The sequence below is a fragment of the Gambusia affinis genome, linkage group LG15, assembly GCF_019740435.1.
Source record: "Gambusia affinis linkage group LG15, SWU_Gaff_1.0, whole genome shotgun sequence".
Lineage (NCBI taxonomy): Eukaryota > Metazoa > Chordata > Actinopteri > Cyprinodontiformes > Poeciliidae > Gambusia > Gambusia affinis.
This window is the reverse complement of record NC_057882.1, coordinates 25,289,231-25,311,566: the sequence shown is the minus strand read 5'-3', so window position 1 is coordinate 25,311,566 and position 22,336 is coordinate 25,289,231. Positions and strand designations below refer to the sequence as shown.

Sequence of the window (22,336 nt, the reverse complement as noted above, 5' to 3'; positions counted from 1 at the left end):
CAGTCTACACTTTTGGGTTTATTAAATGTGGATACTTTGGTGTATAAATGGAGTAAAAAAAAAAATCTAAAAGTTAACAATAAATCCTCTCTGTTCTTTTTCCTGTTACGTTTTATCTTTCAGCAATGTGAACTGGAACCAAATTAAAAATTAAATATTCTTTTTAACTTGATTTTAATCAACTTAGGCTCAAGTTTTTGTTTGATATTGTTATTTGTTTTGGAAAGGAAAGGTAAATGATTATAAATAAACATGCATGGACTTTAAATTGTATCTACATTGTTCCTTCATGGTTTAAAATCCTTTCTATTTAGAAAGAAATTAATGAAAAACTGGATTTTTTTTCTTATAATACAAAAAATTAAATTGGCTGCACATACTTGTAAAATTCCTTGATTTTTGCTCACAATCTTGACGAATAAAGAATGTTCTGAACTTTCTCCGGCATTATAAGGGTAAAAATCAAGAAAATGCTGCCTTTAATTATGAAGTTTACTTACGTACATTTAGATCAGACAGGAGAAAGCATTTAAAAAGTCTTGAACATGTTCAACAAATCACTGATTCATGCATGCAAAATGATCTGCAGCTTGACTGAACTTTGCCACTGTGACAGTAAGGAGTTTGAGTCTGGCAGCGATCCTTTCATTTAGTTTTTTGTTTCCAAGACAGAGACAGAATAAAGCTGGCGCTGTCACAGTGAGTGTATAAGTTTTGTTGGGAAGAGAATGAACAGTGTGTGTCGATCCGCAAGCATTTCTCTGCACACTGAAGTAACAAACCGGCGCAGATACAGAAATGTGAAACATTTTAGACAACAGGCATCCTTTTATGTTGCGATTTGAGGAAGGATCTAGTTGTTTTTTTGTTTAAATAATAGCTTAGATTTTCCAGTGTTTGACGAAAGACGACACTCAACTGGTTTTTGGAGGCCTGCTCCATCAGTAAGGCCAGCTCCCTCATGAAGTGGCTGCAGAGCTGGTTCTTCTCCGACGCGCCGGACATCATGGTGAGCCAGACGGGCTCGGCCACGCGGGGCATCGTGTAGAGGTCACAGATAGTCATCCTGGAGACGAGGTATGGCGAGGGGAGAAAAGGAACGAGGGAGGAGAAAACAGACACGTTATTGTCTCATGGGAAACAAAGGAGATCTTAGTTCACAGAGCTTCACTGTCTGAACTGAGGCTATGGGAGACCCTCGCTGTGTGTGTGTTTATCTCAACTGTGTATTGAACTAAACGGTGTGTGTGTTGCATGTATGTTGCACAGCTCTTTGGGCATTTGTCCATTGAGAACAACCAGCGTTCTTCGTGGAACGTGGGGCGTTGGCGAGTGCGTCTCGGCCTCAGGCCAAGCTTTCACACTCTGGAAAAATCTTAAAGATGCAAATTCAGCCGCCATCTGATGAGCTTGAAACAGTTTGGCTTGGTGTAACAAAGATTATCAGCAGCAATCAACCCGGTCACATGCCGTCAAAGAGCTGCTGATAAAGGGAGAAAACGATTCCAGCAAGTGATCTCGTCTTGATCGATATCTGGAAACACATTTAACTCCTGACCTCTGACCTGTAGAGAGTTCAGTGAACCAACCAGGAGTCAAACGGCAAAAGTTCAACATATTTACAAAGACAAATATTTCCAGAGCAGCATTTACACATATTCTTTATTTTTCAGAGAATTAAGGTCCGTCACAACAAGATTTTACTGGACGATAAATTATGTTGTTTTGAGACTATTTTCATAGTAATGCAAGAACACATTGCTAAAGATCAATAAACAGAACTGGAAGACATGTTAAATATGCTAAATAAACAAACAAAACAGAAACGATTAATAGAATGAATTATATTGAGCCTGTAGACAAAACTGTCCATCAAAACAAGGGCTAGATGAGACCAAAACACCAAACTGAAGTTTTTGTAGAAAAAAACAATAAATCATGCAAATGGAAAATACTGAGCTAATTTTAATTTATTATATGATTAATTAATTAGCTGTTTTTTGTAATTATAAGAAGCTTTAACCAGCCCTCCAAGACAAATTTCTACAAGTGACATTTGAGAGTCCAGCAAGTTTTTTTAATAAATAATAATAATGGAAATAAGTATTAAACAACAGAGAAGAAGAAGCAACTTCTCACATTTAAAAAACATCTCCAGACTTTCTGTACGTCACCAGAGGCAACGCGCCATCACCGCCATCAAATGACCCAATAATGTGTCAGACATTCCTGTGTTATGAGCAGCTTGATGTTCCCTCAGCCCCTGCTGACCCCGCGCCGTCTGTTGTGCGTTTGTTCGTGGAGTGTTTGTGGTTGTGTGGAGGGCTGAGAGCGAGCCAGCCAGCGTTACATGAGCAGGGAAATCTGGTTTCAGGATCCCTGCTGCAGCTGTTCAGGTGAACTTAAAAAGAGCTGGCCTCAGGTCAGGGAATGAAACTGACGTGTCTGTGGGAGGCCAGATTTTTATTGCTTCCCTACGGAGGTCAACACTGCCCAGGAGATACGATTGGTGCCGACATGCCATTTCTGGAGGCCAGAAACTAATTATTCTAACGGTTCGTTTTCATTTGGATGAAGCGTTTGTGAAGAAGGATGTGTTGCACAAAGTAGTTTTCTACTATTTTTTCTGACTAAAAAAATAAAGAAAAATGATGCGTACTACAGTAACAAACAGTGGCCAAAATGGTAAATTAAAAACAACCTCAATTTCCATTTGCATGATTTATCTTTTATTTTATTTTCTCTTGTTCTACAAAATGTTGGAACTGATAAAATCTTCAGTCTGGTGTTTTGGTTTCAGCTTGTCCTTTTTTTGAAGGACTTCATATTAAATTGTATTTTGGTTTCCGTTTTATTTATTATAGATGTTTAAAATGTCTACCAGTTCCAGTGTTAACACAGCAAAAACAAAATTTTGCCAAGTATTTTTGTTTGCTTGAAATAAGACAAAACCACCATTTTTTTTTTTTTTTTCCAACAGGGGGTCTTTTGTGGCTCTAGTGTCCCTTATATGACAGCAGGCTGACAGGAAGGGGGAGAGAGGGGGGGAAAACATGCAGCAAATGTCGCCGGGTCAGGGAATTGAACCCGCGACAGCAGCATCGAAGACTCCAGGCCTCCAAAGTGGGTCGCGCTGTCCCCTACACCACCACAGCACGCCCCGACAAAACCACCATGAGCAAGATATGGGAACTTGTTTTAAGTAATTCCTTAATACTGATGAAAATGTTCTAGTTCCACTGGCAGATTTTCACAGAGAACCGTGCCGTTACCTAGCAACCCCAGCCGTTACCTAGCAACCCCAGCCAAGCCAACAACATAGAACAACATTATTCTTTATCACAATAACTTCTGGGATCATTTGTTAGGAAAATAAAAGAATTGCAACTGATGTTACTGTTGTGCCGCGACATTTCTGCTGCTGTAACGTTTATGTATTCATGCCTCTGCTAAGTGCGCAGCTTATCTTTGCCGGCATGTGTGTGTGTCCACCCTCCTACGACGTCAAAGCCACATCAGCACTGCGGGCGGGAATATCTTCCAGTTTCTGTCTTTAATGTTCCATGAAGTCAAAGCTCCTTAATGGCAAAGGTGGCCCCCAAAGTGTAGAGGTGAAATTTTGGACACCTCTCCAGTCCAGTAAGTGTTTCTCTTACTGGCACTCGGTATTTACTATTCTGGTGCTTGCTTGTGACCAGATTCTGGGGAAGGTAGGGTTGCCGCTCGGGCAGCTTGGGTTGCTGTTGCCAGGTGTCAACAGCCACATGACCGCAGCAATGCGGAGACCTCACACGAGGAACTGCCAGCACGCATGCAGCAAGTGAAAGTTGTGCAGAGCTTGAGAAAGAAAGGGATGTGCGTGAACAAACAGTGAATTGTGTGTTTTATGACAAGCAAACTAACAGTCATGGAACAGTGGCAGCATGTCCCGTAAATGCAGACGTCCACGTACGCCCTGATGCAGCCTAATATGTACAAGTATATAATTAATGTCAACATAAATACAGCTTAAAGCCTTCCTGGAACTGGCGTTTCACACAGCTCAAAATAAAAACAACTTTGTTATCCGATGCCGTCTTCTATCCTATATCATGGCTACAATGTAGGGAAACATGGGGAGGAATGTTTATTTATTTACTGCGAAATGTGGTAACATTTCATAAAGGGTTGACTGAAAAAAAGAGAGACATGTTTAAGGTGATATTTAGTGATAACTGCCTTGAGATTTTGTTTGGTATTTATTTAATTGAACGTTTAAATGTGAGTAGGCCTTCAATAATAACAACGAATTTTTCTGAACAATAAATTGTCCCAGAAGTTATCACAATAAAAGATAATATTGTTGCTTTGTGACCATTTTGAGGTGATATAATGGAACAATAATACAAGAACACTTTCTCAGACGAATAAACTTTAAACTCTAATGAACATTTCATTATAAATGCCCAAATAAATAAACAAAAACAACAGAAATAATAACATAAATGATGACATCATTAAACAAAACTGTCCTAAAAAAAAAGAAAAAGGACAGTTGAGACCAAATCAACAGACACAAGACTTATATGGGTTTTTGGTAAAAAGAAAAATTATTATTGCAACAGGCATAAGTGTTGCAATAAGCACCATTTGGCAGCAGAGAATAATGTCAAAAGTTGCAGAAGAGTCACATAAGTCTAAGATTTATATTGCCATTTAAAAGCTAAAGTCAAGAAAATCAAACTTTACCCAGAGATTGGAAACTACTCCAGGGGAAATCTCATCTGCCTGCAATTCATCACTGTTGCAAATGAATCCTTAAGTCAAAAACATTACATAAATAATGTCAGCTGGATGTAACAGTTACTTATGTTCCTTACTGCATTTCACAGCCAGTAACTTCACCCACTTCTGGATGACCTAAATGATGCGAGAGTTCAAAGACTGTGTGGTTTCTAATTACCAATCTGTTTAAAAAAAATCTGAGCGGAGACACATTGAAGTTTAAGATGTTTGGTTTTCTGAATCTAAAATATACTTTGTCTTGAATGGAAAAAAATAATAATAATGTTGAAGATATGATGTCTGGAGTCTTTTATGGTGCACTATGACATTAGTTTCCTGCTTGTTTTTCCACTCTTGGTATCCTGTGCAGCAGCCATTTGGTCAATATTGACAGATTTTATTGCCAACTTAAAATAACACCCACTTATCTGCATTTAATTCTGGCAACATACAATACCAACATGAAACCGAGCGATTCAAGCATCGAAAATTAGATTGTTTCCAACGCTGCTTGCTAAGTATTTGCGAAATAAAAAGAATTAGGCAGTAGAAAAAGAAGAAAATAAAATAATTGGAGTGTGAAGATGGGAAAATGTGGGTTGCAGCCTAACCTGAACTCATTGAGCCCATCGACCATTCGGCTGTAAGCTAGAGCTCTCTGACTGGCATCTGCTGACCGCCGGCTTATCTTCATGGCCTTGACAGTGACAAAACACACACACACACACTTTTAGTACTGGCACTGAAGTTATTAAACAGAGAAATTTGTGGGACAGAAGATAAGCTGAACAAATTCTAGAAAGTAAAAGTCAATTAAGCTGGAAATCGTATAAATAAAATTGTTCACATGAATGTTAAGAACAGTAAGAAGTTGGTTTTAAAATAGACAGGCGTACAGCTACCTGCTCAATGGCACTCTTTAATTTGTTCATGTGGCTTTCGAAGAGCGGGAAGTGGGAGAAGAAGAAATCCTGGAAGCGGCTGCTCTCCTCAGGGCCCGGCGACAGCGTGAAGATGACTCCGATGGCGATCTTCTTCTTCCTCATCACCCCGAGGCTCTGACTGCCGCTTTCATCCGACATGTTGAAGCTCTCCTCCACTGACCTAAAGAAGAGCAGAGTTCACAGGAAGTCAACTTCAGACAACAAAACGAGACGGAAATAAAAATGCTAATCTTAAATCTGCTACTTTTCCGATTCTGACATGCTTGAGTGTTACAACTGGTGCTGGCAGACTGGGAGTGCTGGGAGATTAGCAGGCCAACAGCTGGGTTTACATTAACATCCTGCCTAGTCACAGGACTGTGTGATTGTGAGCGATCATTAGCGCATAGCAGCGTTGTTTGTCATTTTCCCAGCTGTCTCCTGGCTCAGAGGAAATCCTTCAACGATAAACTTTACAAAAGCCAGACGGAGCAGAAAGGAGAGGCAGACAGAGAATGATTCAGTAAATAAAACTTAATTAAAAAACTAACCGTGTAGGAGTAACATTTTTAACAAATGCCTCATTATTTGCAATAACTTGTTAAGCTTTTGATGAATAAATGTTCATGTTTTGATTTGGCTGATTTTGAGTTTTATGATTCTTTTCACTGTATTTCTTTAGTTCATCATAATCTATAATTGATTTTTTTGGATCATGTTTGTATTTATACATTTTTTTACCTAGTTAGTTTACAGTTTAGGTTTTTTATGTTCGTCAGACTGTTTACCACTGCGGCGCAGCCCCGTGGTAATAAACAATACATTGATTATTAAATGCATGATGAATTAAAAGCAGCTCAATAATTTCTATTTGCATTATTTTTTTTATTTCTTCTCTACCAAAAACTGGATGACAAAACTCTTCATTCTGCTGTTTTGATCTCAACTAAAAGTTTTTTAAGGATAATTTTGTATCTTAATTCATTTTATTTGTTTTGTTTCTTTATTTTGGATATTTAAAATGTCTTCCAGTTCCAATGTTAAATATTTTAAAGTTTAGACTTTAAAGTTTATTGCTCTTTAAGAATGTGTTCCTTTGTTATTATCCCATTATTATATTACTTGAAAACAGTCTAAAATAATATTATAATAAAGTTGGAGGTGATAAAATAGTTGCTTTGCCTTATTCAAACAGGAACCAATTAAAACATGTTTTATAGGGTTTATGTTGCAAAACTAACATGACTGCTGTTCATTTTAGGATAAATCTAATCCATTTATTCGTGAGCATTAAGGCTGTTTTAGAGCCGATGCAGCTGCTTGTCGGCGTCTCACCATCGAGGGAAAACGCCGTTCTCCAGGCTGGTGGTCTGACTGCGCAGCCATCTGCGCTGGTAGCTGGAGGCGCAGCTGCTGGTCAACGAGGAGCCGGGGGACGGGAAGGGAGTGATCAGCAGGCTGCTGAGAGACGCTGTGGGGACACGAGGAGGGACGGAAAGAGAAAGAGGAGATAAATCAAGACGGCAGGAATGGAGTAGGAGATCGACGGAGAACAGAGAACAGATACAGAGGATGGTGGGAGACAAAAGCAAAAAGGACGAGTGTGAGTCAGACAGCAGGCATGAAGGGTTAGTGATTCACAATGACACACGGTTCCTACACAGTTCTGGAGAAACTGAAGTAGAATAATAAATGTTTCTGGTGACACAAAAAACTAAAACGGTAAAGAAAAAAATAACTCAACCTGCAATCAATCACTCAAACACTTTCATCATCACCATCATTTATTATTAAAACCTTTATTCATTGTTTTTTTATTTTTACTCATTTTAATATTTATCGGAAATAGAAATAATAAAAAAACTTTCATAAGTTCAAAAATGGAAATCCGATGCGACTGTGTCACACTTAATAATCCATCGATTAAAAACTTTAATTAGATTAATCACTGTGCTGAACTGGTAAGTTTGAAATATAAATATGTGGAAGCTCCTTCTGCTGCTCCACAATCAATTAAAATGCAAGAATTGTCAGATCTTTCTGCAGCAGAAAGCAGCTAATACTGCCTCCCAGTACTCAACAGCAACTAACTTACTCCAATTCAGACATACAAACATTTTCAGGACAACCGACAGAAAACATGCATTTTATTTTCTAGTTCTTGGTGCCCAACCCCTTTCTGGTACCCTGCCCATGTAAAAAACACACACTGCTTGAACGTTCTCAAAAAGTGTTTTGTCGTCTCAAAATTATCAGTTTTTAAATTCAGGAAGGTTTTAAATTAATGTTTAATGTTTTAAACATTAATTTAGAAATGTTTCTCTCCCTTCACTTCCTGGGGAACAGTCACATTTTTTGTGGCATAATTTTGCCATCATTAGTCTTCCATAACCCTGGTCTGAGCTAAATGAGAGAGAGAGAGATTTGATTTATCGATCATATGAGCCACAAAAAAATAACAGAGAAGCGTCCTGATTTAACGGAAAAGCATGTTTGCATGTGTGTGTGTCAGAGTTGGACAGAAACCCTCCATCCAGCGGCAGTGGGGGGCGGAGGGCAGCGACAAAAACGAAGATGACAGAATGCGGCTCCATATAGAAGATCATTTACTAGAAGCTGGTTTTGAGAGCAGCTATATTTAATCGGCAGCATGTGACTTCTGTTTGAGCACCAGGCCCAGTACCAGCCATGCCAATTGGATGTTATGTTTGTGGAGATGGAGGCGGTGATGAGGGGGCAGAGGTCAGTTTCCACTGGACAAAGTTTCCATCTCCCTCGTGGGGTCATTTCCCCTCCTTTCCTCTTGGATTTTAATATTTCTCACAAAGAAATCCTTATTTCAATCATTTGTTTCTCGCTTGGCGTGACATATGTGGGTTTTTGAGCACAACAAGTGAAACTGCAACTTAAAAGCCACCTGATAATAAATAACAGCTTGTTCTCAGATTCTTAGTCTCGTGACCCTGATGAGACGTTAGAGCGAGTCGACCGCATCGACGCAGGAAGTGGGGAGAGAAACAAAAACAAAACACTTGCTGTGCAACGCACACTCGAGGAAGTTCACACCAACACAAACAGACTAAAGGCACATTTTTAAGTCTAGAATTGATCTGACAAGAAAAGGTGACGTAAACATCTTGCTTCTTCCAGTCAGAATAAACTTTAAGCACCATTAGGAGCCTGGTTGGGGAGGCTGTTCAGATTGTAGGTCAATCCGGGCTTTTCCTGATAGTCTCATTAACCTACCTGACCTGGCGATGCCGCTGTCCCGCTCGTCATGTGGACCTCGACCCGGCATGTCCATCGGGTGACTGTGGCCTGGACGAAAGAAGCAAAGAAAGCGACGAGTTGGTTTAGATTGTATGTGTCAAACTTGAGGCCAGATCGATTTTCTGTATTATCAATTTAATTATATTATTTAGTCCCTCCAGTTTCTTGAGAATTTTCATGGAAATTAACACAAAAATCAACAAAACCCTGAACTTTTTTTGCACCAATATATAACTGGGAAATTAGTTTTTCTCAAAAATTGTCAAAAATGTTCTCACTTGTACTAAACAGCTGCCTGAGCCTCAACTGATGCCAGATCTATACAGCGAGTAATGAAAAGTAACATTTACCATCATAAATAAGTGCAAATATAAGTGCAAATATTGCACATATTTCCAAATTAGTACCACAAACACTTAGCTTAGCTAAAAAAAAAAACTCACAAAGAATCAAAAAATTCTGGAGGGACTGAAGAGATTTCCAATAATACTATTTAAATTTTACTTTTTTGATGTTTTAGATTTTAGCAGTTTGTGAACGGGTTTTATCAATATATTCTGGCACAACCAGCTCTTTATTATTCGTGATCTTGATTTGACCCAAAATGCAAATGAGTTTGACTCCCCTGGATTAGATAAAAAATAATAAAAAAAAAAAAAAAACACTCAGCTGTGATTAACAGATTGGAGAACAATTTTAAAAAACACCCCAAGTTCAAGCTACAGCAAAGAAACAGTTACAGCCGACCTTTGAACTGTTGCTGCACTCGGAGGTTTTGCAAGTCAATGAGGAAGTTTCCCAAAGAGTAAATAAAGCAACAAACCACCACTGCTGTAATATGCTGAAGATCAGCTTTCTCAACAGAAGCCGATATCGCTCAAAGACTCTGTGTTTTGAAATACGTTGAGGGGAGGAAAAAAACTAAGAAATTCCTCTCACAAGACTGAGGCGTGAAACCACAAACACAACGTGAACGAAAGAGCTGCAGAACATGCAATGTGGGTAGAGATGTGGCTGGATGAGTAGCCTTCCCACTTTACAGCAAGAACAAAAGTTTTTTTTGAAGGAAGGAGGATTTATCCACCAATACTGAAGGCAAATGAGTTTTCTAAAAATGAAAGAACGTATGCTGTGTGTAATTTAATCCACCGTCGGGTGGATTAAAGGCATCGATTTAGCAGTGAAACAAACTTCTCAACACAAGACATGTTAATGACTTCATAGATTTAAAAATCCAAAGATGCTACTAATAAAACGGAGCAAACATCTGAAATTTTCTGCAACAGTTGGACTCAAAACAACAACAACACAAATCCCAACTCGGAGCTTTACATTGATATTATAAACTACATTAATTTGGGGAAAGTTGAAACTTTTGGGAGTTTAAAAAGCCAGGTTAGCTCATCGCTTTTGGTTTTTACGGCACTTTAGCTTTTCATGTTTCACACAAGTTATCGGTGCTGCACCAAATAAATCTAAAATAAATGGCAGTGTAAATATTTACAGAAAACATTTTCATGAATCACTATAATGTCCTTGAGATTGGGATTGTTTTACTATTCCTCTAATCTACTGCATGGTTTCAACAGAAGCTGATATCGCTCAAAGACTCAGTGTTTTTAAATACACTGAGGGGAAAAAACACAACTTAAAAAACTAAGTACAAATAAGACAGGATCTAACTTTTAAAAAATCCCAAACCATCCATTCTATGCCAATATCTTGAATTTTTCTTAATCTTTGGTGAAAAAAGTCTAAACTGTTTAGAACATTAAATAATGCATTGATAAAGACATCTATTATTACAAAATCTATAATCACAGAGGTTTAAAATAATCAGGAAAGCTAGAGTTAATGTTTGATGTAGATTTCTCCTTTTAAAGGATTCATAAAAAAGGACTTGAAAAACTTTAACAGCAGAAATATCCCTGGAGTGAGCATGCGTCAGTAGTTTTCATAAGCTTGTTTAAATGTTTATTAAGGAAAGTCAGGAGAAAATGCAACTGCCCAGTTCAAATAAAGTCTAAAAAGCTTTATAGTTACAATAAAAGCAAGTGGGTGAATAATAGAATAGAAGAGGAGGAAAAGAAACTAAAGTGACGACTAATACTACAGTAACCAACACCCATGAGCCCACCATGCATTAAGAAGTCTGCAATGCACCTGGTCAGAAACTACAGGCTGATGATTTCAAACTTCATGACCGTCAGAAGAAAAGCTGCAGAAGATTTCTGAATTTAACTGGAAAACGCAACATTTCTAGTTAAATTCACAGATTTAACTAGAAATCTGGAGTTTTGTTGAACCTCTTTAGAACAGGGGTGTCCAAAGTGCGGCGCGGGGTTCATTTAGAGCCCTCGCAACCATTTTGGGCAGTCCAATTCAAGAATAGCCAAAATTTTATTTGATCCGCATTTAAAGAATCATGTTGGGGTTTTTCACTGATGCCAGGCTTTTCAAAATTCAATTTCATAAACTCGACAAAATGTTTTTCTCTGTCATAATGATTGGTTGCTTTTCTGCTTTTTAAAACTTGTTTGAAATAAGTAAAAATAAAATAAATCAAATAAAATAAACCTGACTTATTTGATTATTTATTTAGCTGGTAAACATCCAATAATAAAATAGTGTTTGCAGTTATATTTTAAAAAATATACTTGTTCTTTCAAATGGAGATTTTTGGCCCTCTTGCTGAAAAGTCTGGACAGCATCGTTTCAGAAAGAAGCAGAAAACTAATTGATTGATTTCAGCCTGAATTATACAACCCAGGTTCTTTGCAGACGTGCTTTTTTATGGCATGCTGTAACAACTTTTATCATCTCTACTTGCAGGATTAAGCACACATGCATGCTACACCGACAGTCACGTCCTCAGCAACCGCCACTACGGCAACCACAACTGCTACGCACACATGCAACTGGCACACGGCATTCGTGGCCAGTTTTTGAGCGCCAACCTGAAAAGAAAGAGGCGCTCTTGATGAGGCGCAGCGGGCCCTGTTCAGAGAAGGCCCGTCGAGGGCTGCAGAGCTGAGAAAATCCTGGGCAGCAAACAAAACATGGAGGAGAAATATAAAAAAGAAACAGGAAGAACAGACAAACACATGAACCATGATTAGTGAATGGATAAGGAGGAAAGCCGGCGGTCTTCCGCTGATGAACCGTCTCGTTAGTTAAGATTTTTAGTCTGGAAATAAACAGATAACTGGACAGACAGCTGGTATCATTCACAGGAAACACAACTTTATAAGTCATAATTTATTATCAAATCAATCAGTCAAGGTGGAAAACTGCACATTTAGTGTTTTCTGTGAGGATAAGGAAAAGGGAAGCATACAAAAGGATAGAAGCTGCCAACTTATTTATGAAATACTTTGATACTAATAGGAGCATCTACAACCTGAACTGACTCAGTTTCTGCAGAAAGCTGATAGTTTCACAATCAGTGGCGAGAACAGAGATCAAAAGATTCAGGAAGGCACTAAAAGCATTTATGGTGTTTGATGAGGAGATGACTCGCTCAAAACCTATGTGATACAGTTTCTAACCGTTCGTAAGGTGAGTTGAAACGCAATAAGGAAATGCTGGTAGAGCTTTCCGGCAGGATTTCATGTAAACTTGGAACACTAAGTAATCTTAAAGTGAGAACACCAAATAAGTCAGGTGGTGAACAAACCAAAGGAAACATCACTGTGGCAGAAAGCGTCAAGGGTTTTGTGTTTTAAACAACTAAAATGATCTGTGCAGTCAGAAATGTGAATCTAATAGAAGAAAATGTGGCCTGAATAAAATGTCACTGTGGTTACCTATACTCCCTAAAAGGCTGCTGGGCCCCAGGTGTTGATCTGGCCTCAAGGTGTTGCTTTCTGGCCCAATGAACTCCAGGCTGTCCTGCAATCTGTAAAAATGGTTCATATATTACCAAACTTCAATATGAAACATGTAAACTGTGAAAACTACGAAACTTTCCATGACAACTGTCGGTTATTTGACACAACGAGGAACACGTCTGACTGCTTTGTGTTTACTAAAGTGACTGCCATGGTAATCAAAGTGAGACAGGTGTGCGCTTACGTGTTGAGACTGCCGTACACGCTGCCTCCAGTCCGGGCGGTGAAGACCTTACTCAGCATCAGCTGAGGTGGCGATCTGATAGGACGATAACACAGGGCAAAGGTCATCAACATGTCAACTTAGAAATATTCACGTGTGCAGCAGTTATCCATCTCATCTCTTTTTTACCTTGACTAATTTATTCTCTTTTTAATCAGCTGTTAACTGTCTAAGCAAGAGATGTCTGTTTGCGGCTGATTTTGTGCGTCTCCCAATTGTAATTCAAAAACTATACAAATTTGGCCTGAAGATCCAGATTTTTAATTTGTAATAGAGGTAAAAAAAAATTATTACCAACATAATTTTTTTACAAAGAAAAATGTAAAGTACAAAAAGTATTTTTCTTTTTATAACCATTTTTTTTTACAAAAAGGTAAAAACAAATTTATCCAGAGACTTTGGCAAAAAAAACAAAAAACAAACAAACTTGTATTCCTCATCAGACTTGGCTAAATGTAGCAAGCGTTTTGAAAAGAGAAACTCAATCTTATTTTTGAAAATAAACTTTTTCAATCAAACCCTTCAATTTAATGCAGCAAATATGCACAAGCTACAACGTTGTATTAGGGTCATTGTAGAAAAAAGCTCATTTTTGCTAAAAAGTTTTTTTTTTTTTTTTTTTCAAAAAGTTGTGATGTCAGAAATTTTCAAGAAAAAAGGCAAATTCTAGTTTCAAAAGTTGAAGATTTTTGAGAAAGAAAAAAATAATAATTTTAAAAATGCCAGAATTTTTTTTGCAAAAAATCAAATACAATAAAAAGTTAAAAATAAATAAATAAAAAATTGAAAATTTCTGAGTTTGAAAAAAAAAAAAATTATCAGAATTTGTTTAAAATCAGAAATTTTTTTACACAAAAAGAAACTTTGAAATTTCAGAATTTCAAATGTCAAATTTCATTTCAAAGATTTTTCTAGAAAATTTCTGAGATTAATTCAAAGTTTCTGAGTTTTTGCCAGAAATGTACTTACTTTTTTGTTAGTATTCATGTCAGGTTTTGGACCTACAATGAACGTTGGGATACTTTATTGGCTTGCAGCTACTTTTCAGTAGAGAATTTTGACCCACGTGGCAAAAACCTACTGACACCGCTGCTACAAAGGACGGGCTAGTTTTAAATAAATACAACAAACTGAATGTAAAAATGTTTATCTGTACTAAGTGAGACAAAATAAAAACTTTTATATCAACTTTTAAATGGGATCAGAAATTGTAGTTTTCTGACCTGATCTGATGGATTTTGAGAGTTGATCCTTTGTAGCTCATGGCTACGGAGCCGAACATCATCTCTCCCAACATTGCAACATCAGATGAACACCTCGAACCCTGAAACGGAAGGCCATCATTTAATACAGTTCTCCTGATAAACTGATTAAAATGCCAAATATATACTTTTCTAAATACCTATTTAATGAGAGATAGAGAGGCAGGACAAAAGGTGACAAAAAACAAATTTCTGAAGGGTGCATTTAATTTTTATTCATGTCTGGCAGCATTACCTGGTAGCGATGGCCATGCTCCTTGGATTCCCTTTCAGACGTGCATGAAGAGGAGCTGTCCAGGGAGCTGCTGCTGCCTCGTGTTGGACGCAGCTGGCAGCATTTCCCAAACACCTTCACCTGGGCGTCGATGCTCTGAGAGTTACAAACAAAAATACACATTTTAAACAACCAGCCTTGCACTAGAGTAACCAGCCTCTTAACATGACCTATACAGACCTAAAGTTGCTTAAGAGGTTTAGAACTTGAGTGCAGAATAAAAGTACATCCTATAACTTTTATATTTCAGTCACAAACATTTCATCTTCTATTGTAAATTTACAAAACTCTCTCTCAGGCAGCCGGTAAAGCACAACGTTGAAATAAAACTATTACTTTGCTTTGAAATGACTGAACTTACTCTAACCCTAACACTCTGAAGCTAAAAGTGACTTTTTGTGGAAATAAAGTCAAACTGTTGGTCAAAACCACAGAAATCTAACCTACAGGCTCTTGGGTAAACAGCCAACTAACAACAATGTGAGTCCAATCAGCCCGAGTCATGTGCCTTCTTAACTTGGCAGCCTATTCAGGAGGAATGCATTCGGGAGGGAGAGGGTGTGTGTGTGTGTGTGTGTGTGTGTGTGTGAGCTCTAATAGCCCAGCTGAAACCAGAGTTGTAGCCCATGTAAAAGAGAAAGAAAGAAAAAAAGAAAGAAAAAAAGAGTGCAGAGAGAGAAAATAAACAGATGGTTGGGGAAAGATAATAGTTGCTTCATCTCCTGTTATCATGTTGAAGCCAAAAATAATTGTGCAATAAATTTCATGGGATTTTGAAGCACAGCTACATGATAGTGAGGCTGTACTAACTCAGAGGAAGCTTGTGTTGGAGTATGCACATGGGTGTGTGTGTGCTTGTCTGCTGCAGTGCAGTGTGAGGTGTATTCAGAGTCCAGCAGCATGTGACTGGCAGTCATATGACTCTTTGAGAACTCGTGACTGAGCAGCGCTGCAATCACTTTCTTCCTCCTCACCGTCCACCATTTCAGCTCCACATCCTTCTTCAATTCCTGTTAATTTATTTCCCTTTTCATGCACAACTGTTTAATGTACCTGCATAATTTTTTTTTTAAAACATGTCATTATTTTTACTGCGGATTCCTTTATTTCTTAAGCGACTGTTTCTCCTTTACCCATAACAGTGTTGCATGTTTGGCCAAATAAACTCTCCACCAAGAAAAAGAGAAAAAGAAAACTGAAATAGCTTGCAAAGCTTTAGATCTGCAGAATGCAACAAAGCTTCAAGCATTAATATGTTAGTGTAACTCTTGCAGGATTTTTTTTGTTGTTGCTGAAATGAGCTACTTGAGTAAATACAAGGGAAGAATCTGAGTAAAACAGATTTTGGTTACTTCGTAAGCTTCAAGAATGAAAGGCTAGAGACATGATAAAGAATATAATCTAGCAAAATATGGTGCAACAATACAGAGTTGATATGGAAGATGATAAGGTGGTGGCATCTAAGAGAACATGTTTGACGTTTCAGAGAAGTGAACATCACAAGACATTCAGTAAAAACTGAAACGACTTAGGAAATGAGAGAGTCACCAGCTCTTTATCATTTTATCATGGATGAGAGGTGGAGCAACCGGGGGAAGAAAAACATAACAGAATAATCTGAAAAACAAAACAAAGCTATTAGGAATCAAAAGGTAAGACAAATAAAAAACCAAACAAAACCAGCAAATGAGACGCATGTCATGTGAGAACAAACAAATGCTGCTTACACACACACTGTCACCTGATTGTATTATTATTGGAGATAAGGGCACCAGAACAAACCAGTCAGTGTCAGACAGCAAAACACCACATGGTTACAAAAACACTGCGAATTTCATTTAAAAGTAAAAAGAGCCACTGCATGTTGTCATTTGCACAAAAAGTGGCCAAAGAGTTGTTTTTGTTTGAAGATTTGTACATTGACACATAAAAAATTGTGTGTTTAATATTTATTGCAACACTAGCAAATCAGCACACAAATGATAAGATCTGCCTAGAAGGACATGACCTCAACAATTGATCACAAGACTTCAAAATGCTTTAAACAAGTCAGCAAAACAGCAGCTAACTTTACTGGTTTCTGTTATCTGATACTGGATGTGCACTGAGTAGGTCTGAAACGATTCCTCAAATGATTCAAGTACCTTCCTCAAGCAATATTTACCTGCCTCAAAGCTTCGTTAAGTTATGTTTTATTATTTAGGCTGGAGCATTATCTGCGTTGCGCGGAGCTCTGACTTCCTCCTCTGAGTTGTTGACCAAAGCTAAGTGTTAGCAGCATAACGTCCAATTTTCAAGTTCGGCCCGTGGGGATGTTATTGATTGGTGATAACGCCCGGGCTTTCATGGTTTTTGGAGGACCAATAGGCTTCCTTAAAATGACTGGCGCAGTCTTTGGCCTGGAGTACAGCAGCCTTCCTCCTCTGGGAGCTGCTGGTTCAGAGTGAACGGTGGGAAGAGCTGCAGGTATTTATACAGGTGAGCTTTGAACTGAACACGGCGGGCAGCTGAGTAGTTGATGTTTACAGTGTAAATGTAGCTTTACGGACGCAGCGCACAATAAATTTCACATCCCGGTCTGAACAAAGGGCTGGCAGAGAGAATCGTTGCGGTACATGGCTGGTAGATGAGTTTCTGAGTGTGACGAACGAAGGTGCCGTAAAGATCCCGTATCGTTCTCCCTGTTCTTACTGTCGTCCCCTGGTCTACCGGTCGTACCTCACTTCCCCTCACATTAGGTTGGTTTGTTCGTCTTTACCCCCCTGGTCTTGCGTTCGTCTGTTCCCTGGTCTTCTCAAACCAAAGCTTGGCGGGTGAGAGGTGAGAATCCATCTATTGAACTCACTGAAGATGAATACATAAACTGAAAGCTGATGGAGCATAGACATTTTTATAAGCGTATTTGTGAGCCTCTTGATTATTAAATTGAATAGAATTTCAGATCTTTGTATAACTTTTCTCCACCTGGTTAATAATAATTAACCAGGATAATTTTCAGATTAATTATTGTTACAGGTGAATTTTCTAAACTACAAAAATATGAAAAATTGGACTGATATAGATTTCCCATAGTAACACTGCTGTTATGCCAGATTTGCCAATGTTTTATTTTATGAAATTTGTTTTATCCGATTACTCGATTAATGGTAAGAATAATCGATAGACTACTTGATTACTAAAATATTTGTTTACAACAGCCCTAGCACTGATCAACTGGTTGGTGACCAGGAACAGATAATTACCAGCTTAGATGTTCAAATGCTAAGAAAAAAACATCAAAACTTTGTTTCTGATCCATGAATGCAGCACAACAAACCAATACCCTGACAACACTCTTCAGTACTGATGCCGCAACTGAGTGAGGAAGGCTTAATGCTTCATCCTGACATTACTAATCTGTAATATAAATGCCAAAGACTGTTTAAAAAGTAAAGTCTCAGTACTAAACTTTGCTTCAACAGGACTGGCCTCTCACATCACCTCTGTTTCACGTAAGTGATGCTTGTTCATCACAGAGCAAACAAAAACATATTTTTAATGCTTTCATTGCATCATTTTAAATTATAGTAGAGCTACATCAACTAAAAATCTAATCTGCACAACCAAGTTTACAAAAAGATAGGAAAATGATAAAGGCGTGATCAGTCGATCTTCATTTGATATCGATATAATAAATCAAAACTGAAACGACGGCTATCACTCTGTTCTGGTGAAGAAAAACGCTTGATTAAAACAAAAAGCATCTTAACTAATTTGTTTTGCTCTCAGTCCAACCAGATGACTTAAGATCTAAAAAACATTTTTCACATTAGAGAAGTGAAATTTCCTGACAAATTCTCTCTTTGCTCGTCTCTGTTCTGGTCAGTTCTTTGGGTTTTGTAGAGTCAAAGCCAACCCAAACTACGTGTTTTTAGTTTAATTTAAGTGCGAAAGAAGAACAGATGGAGATTTTAATTGATTGTTGTTACAGAAAACAACGCTGGGCCTCGGAAAGATGCTGGACAGAAACAAAGTAAACGTGACTCACGGTGATTGGGGTTTCCTCTGTGCCCTTTTTCTTGGCATTGGAGTCAAAGAGGACATTTCTGCCGCGCCTCTCACAGTCCTGGTACACGATGAGTCTGATCTGACTGGGCTCCAGCTGGGGAAGAGGCCAGCTAAATGGGGGATTGATGAATACAGGAAAGAGGGACCAAAAGGAAAAAGAATAACGGCAAAGGAAGATGAAGATTGGAAACATGAGGATGGAAAATGGGGAGAGGGACAAAATGATAAAAAAAAATTAGAAGTTATTAACCTAAAACCTTGTGAGTTAAAAAAAATTAAACTATGTATAGTAAAAGGAGAGATGCATCACATTTTTAAAAACATTTTCACATAAAGGTTTGGATTTGGAAGAAATGCGGGTAGGAATAATCCATTTTCTAATATCTACCAAAATTATTGCCATTGCAAGATTTTCTAATATCAAGCAGCCCTGCTCTGAATTTAAAAAAAGAACATAAAGGAAGGAAAATCCAATTCCAGCTTCCTTCCTTTGAGACAGAAACAGTTTAATCCTCTGGATGACCGAGAATCAGCCATGTAAATGTAAATATGGGTTACTGGCAAGCTGGTAATAAACACAGTTTAAGCTTCCAATGTTTGCACTGGGCATGGCGGATCCAGCCAAATCCATCTCAGACCTCAACCTGCAGGAACAGAGGTGGAGGGGTTAAAGGGCACAAAAACCTGCTCCTACAAAACCACCACAGATCTATTCAAACAGAAAGCTAAATCTACATTTTGTACCAATTAAAACATGAGTCATTATCACTTGCCTACAAATCTATCAGATTATCTGAGTCATTATTAAGCCTGACGGCAGTCATTTACAGCTGAAACTGCAGTGACTTCCAGTCATGGGATTGGATTCACCGACCAGCTGAGTGAAAGAAAATCTTGTGATGCATTCAGATCTGCCAATGCAAGCATGTGAATAAAGTCTTTATTTGAAAAGCTGCTGACATGATAGCCCAACTTCCTCAGAATATATGTAAAAAATGGGAGATAAACATGAACTTTCACACCCTTTAGCTCCTCTTACCAACTATAACAATGTTTGTGGACATTTGTGACCCTTCAACGAACTCTGAAAGACCCCTTTGAGTTGAATAATTTACTATGAGCTATAGAAATGACAGCAGACACAGAGCTGAACCTAAATATAGCTTATTAACTGGAAGCAGTGACTCTCTTTAAACACAAGTGCTGAAATCATTGATTGATTAGGAAAGGTAGTAGAGGAACAATTGTTTTTACCAAACCAACACACAATTTCACACCTAAAGCAGCTGCTCAGTTTTTGTTGGGGAGCTTTGAAAGGTCGAGGAAGACCTGTTGATGCAGGTCTATGTGCATCATTCCCATACGTCTCAGCTCTGTTTACCAAACAATAGCATCCAAGTGGTGAACACCAGAAGAGGCCAAGTAATCTAATCAAGAAGGCGACCAATGGAGAAGACAGTATTTACTTATCTGCTTCCTCTGCTGCATTGATTAATGGTTGCCTCATCCATACAAAATACTGAATAAAACCAATCAAATGTATATCACTGACATTTGCTTGAATTCAAAACAAAAAAAGCCTTTAAGCGATGATAAGGAACAGGAGTCTTTGTTCAGCCAGCTACAAACAGGTAGTGTGCAGCAAAAGGAAGAAAAACGTTAACTTTGACAACTGCTGAACATAAATAACATTTTTCAGGATTTATTAGGAATGCAACAGACTGACCTCTCAGCCTCCATATGCTGCATTTGACAAAGTCTCTCCAACGAACCCAAATAATTCTGTTCATCTTGAATATCAGTTAGTATGATCCAAAAACAAACAGTTGAGTTTGTTAATTCAGTTTGTCCAAGCTACAGGGAACAGGGATTTACCACACTCACCAAGACTCTTCAACTCGTCGTTCCAAAAACATCAAGACGCCACCCATCGTCTCACCAGACACACTCATCTGGTTCTGCTGCTGTTTTCTGCTCATGTAGCCATTTCACGTTAATGTTTGGCAACTTTGCCAAGACCAAAGCTATCTTCTTCACTTTTCCCTTTTTGGCATGAATCCGAGGGAAGGCCTGACCTCTCACCCAGTCTGAGTGCTTACTGTGTGACATAAACCCTGCCTCGCTTGCATAATGGGATCAAATTGCTTTCTATGGGGGCCAGCTCAGTATAGACCACAGACTTCGGTGTAAGATGACGTGGAGTGTTGTCCAAGGCTACAATATGCATGTTTGCAGCTGGATACCTGCTGCTGATGAATGTTTTAGTCTTGAATTTGGCCTCTGTACAGGTAAAATGGACCGACACTTCCAGGAAACAGAACAAAAACAATGAATAGAGCATTTTAAGTTTATTCTTCTTTTTTAGTTTTCAAATGCAAAAATAAAAAAATTAAAAATAAAAACTTTAATATTATGATTATTATTGCTACTTTATAAAAATGCTATGAAATAGCTTATCATAGACAAAAAACATTTTTCTGTATTTGACCAGCAGAAATTTCCATCTCAGACTGATTATATTCTGTTCTTTCAACCACCAAACCAAAAACAACTTATTTGTAGAAGAATAAAATATATAATTTTTCAAATCCAAAATGGAAGGATCTACATTCCTACTTCACAAAAGGGACTCGTGACCAAACATTATTCAAGATTAACTTCAGCAGTTCAAACTTCCCAGTGAAAATTAAACTTGTAAGCAAATTTAACATCAGATAAGTGCAGAAACCTTAGAGCCGAAGCTGGAAAACGAGCAGAGGAAGAATCATCCGTCAGTGACCATGTGACAGTCACAGCACTGATGGAGCAGAGAGAAGTCATTCATAAAAGCAGCACATGACTTCATGACTCCTACATTCTTGTTTGTCTCTGACCTGATTGTTTAAACCGGTTCTGACTCAAAGTTTCTCCAGGAGACAGGTATAAAAAGGTAGACACTTCCTGGAGACACTGCCAAACCTGAACTTAAAACAATAAAAACAAGGCAGCACTGCTGAAATCAACAATCCTCACAACCCACATCATGAGGTTTGCTCCATAAAAACTTTTAAACTATCAACGCCGATCGATTGGATGGGTGAGGCTGCAAACGCTACAAATTTTTTTTTTTAAATCAATGTTTGCGTATCGAGTTCTGAAACTCTAAACAATGCAACCATGTCCTGTGGGATCAACACAAGCCCGGCCAAACGTTACCCACTCCTACCTGAGCATCATCGCGGGTCTGCCAGTCTTTCCCCAGCCCTCTCTCCCACTCTTTATTTCTCTCCTCTCCGCTTCTCCTCTGCCAGCCAAAGTGGGGTCTAAGAATAGCGGTGGACTAAATTCACACAACAACATGAGACTATCAGGTGATCCCAGCAACACTGTGTGTGCTGGACAGTACAGAGGCAGCAACAGAGCAGCCAGCCTGGACTGCTGACAGCCAGAAAGCGCTGTGATAAGACGGTGACAGAGGGGATTTGTTTGTGTATTGTTTTCTAATCCGACTCTTTTTGTTCTTCCCTCGCTTGTGTTTCCTCTTCCCTTTCGTTCCGTCTTTATCAAATAAATGTAAATGAGCAATTACTGGATTTTAAGACAACGCTGAGACAGGTCAATATCAGGACTCTTAACCTGAGAAGACATGTTCTATAAGTTTTAATAATTTGCTTAAACTACAGTAACTAAAAAGCAGTGGATTC

General features: G+C 38.3%; 1 protein-coding gene across 2 annotated transcripts in view; it reads right to left on the bottom strand.

Annotated features, from left to right (window-relative positions):
• The window catches only part of fnip1 (folliculin interacting protein 1), a 36,727-nt gene that overhangs the window by 6,290 nt on the left and 8,101 nt on the right, over nt 1–22,336 (bottom strand). Inside the window, exons 2-12 of one of the 2 annotated variants that reach the window (XM_044140369.1) lie at nt 18,634–18,763; nt 14,568–14,702; nt 14,294–14,394; nt 13,032–13,106; nt 12,764–12,855; nt 11,915–11,998; nt 8,934–9,005; nt 7,023–7,158; nt 5,667–5,868; nt 5,376–5,461; nt 920–1,066 (exon numbers count right to left, since the gene is read on the bottom strand). In XM_044140369.1, coding sequence (XP_043996304.1) covers nt 920–1,066; nt 5,376–5,461; nt 5,667–5,868; nt 7,023–7,158; nt 8,934–9,005; nt 11,915–11,998; nt 12,764–12,855; nt 13,032–13,106; nt 14,294–14,394; nt 14,568–14,702; nt 18,634–18,763 — 1,260 coding nt within the window. The remainder of the gene's footprint in view (nt 1–919; nt 1,067–5,375; nt 5,462–5,666; nt 5,869–7,022; nt 7,159–8,933; nt 9,006–11,914; nt 11,999–12,763; nt 12,856–13,031; nt 13,107–14,293; nt 14,395–14,567; nt 14,703–18,633; nt 18,764–22,336) is intronic. The other variant, XM_044140370.1, reaches the window with a different exon arrangement.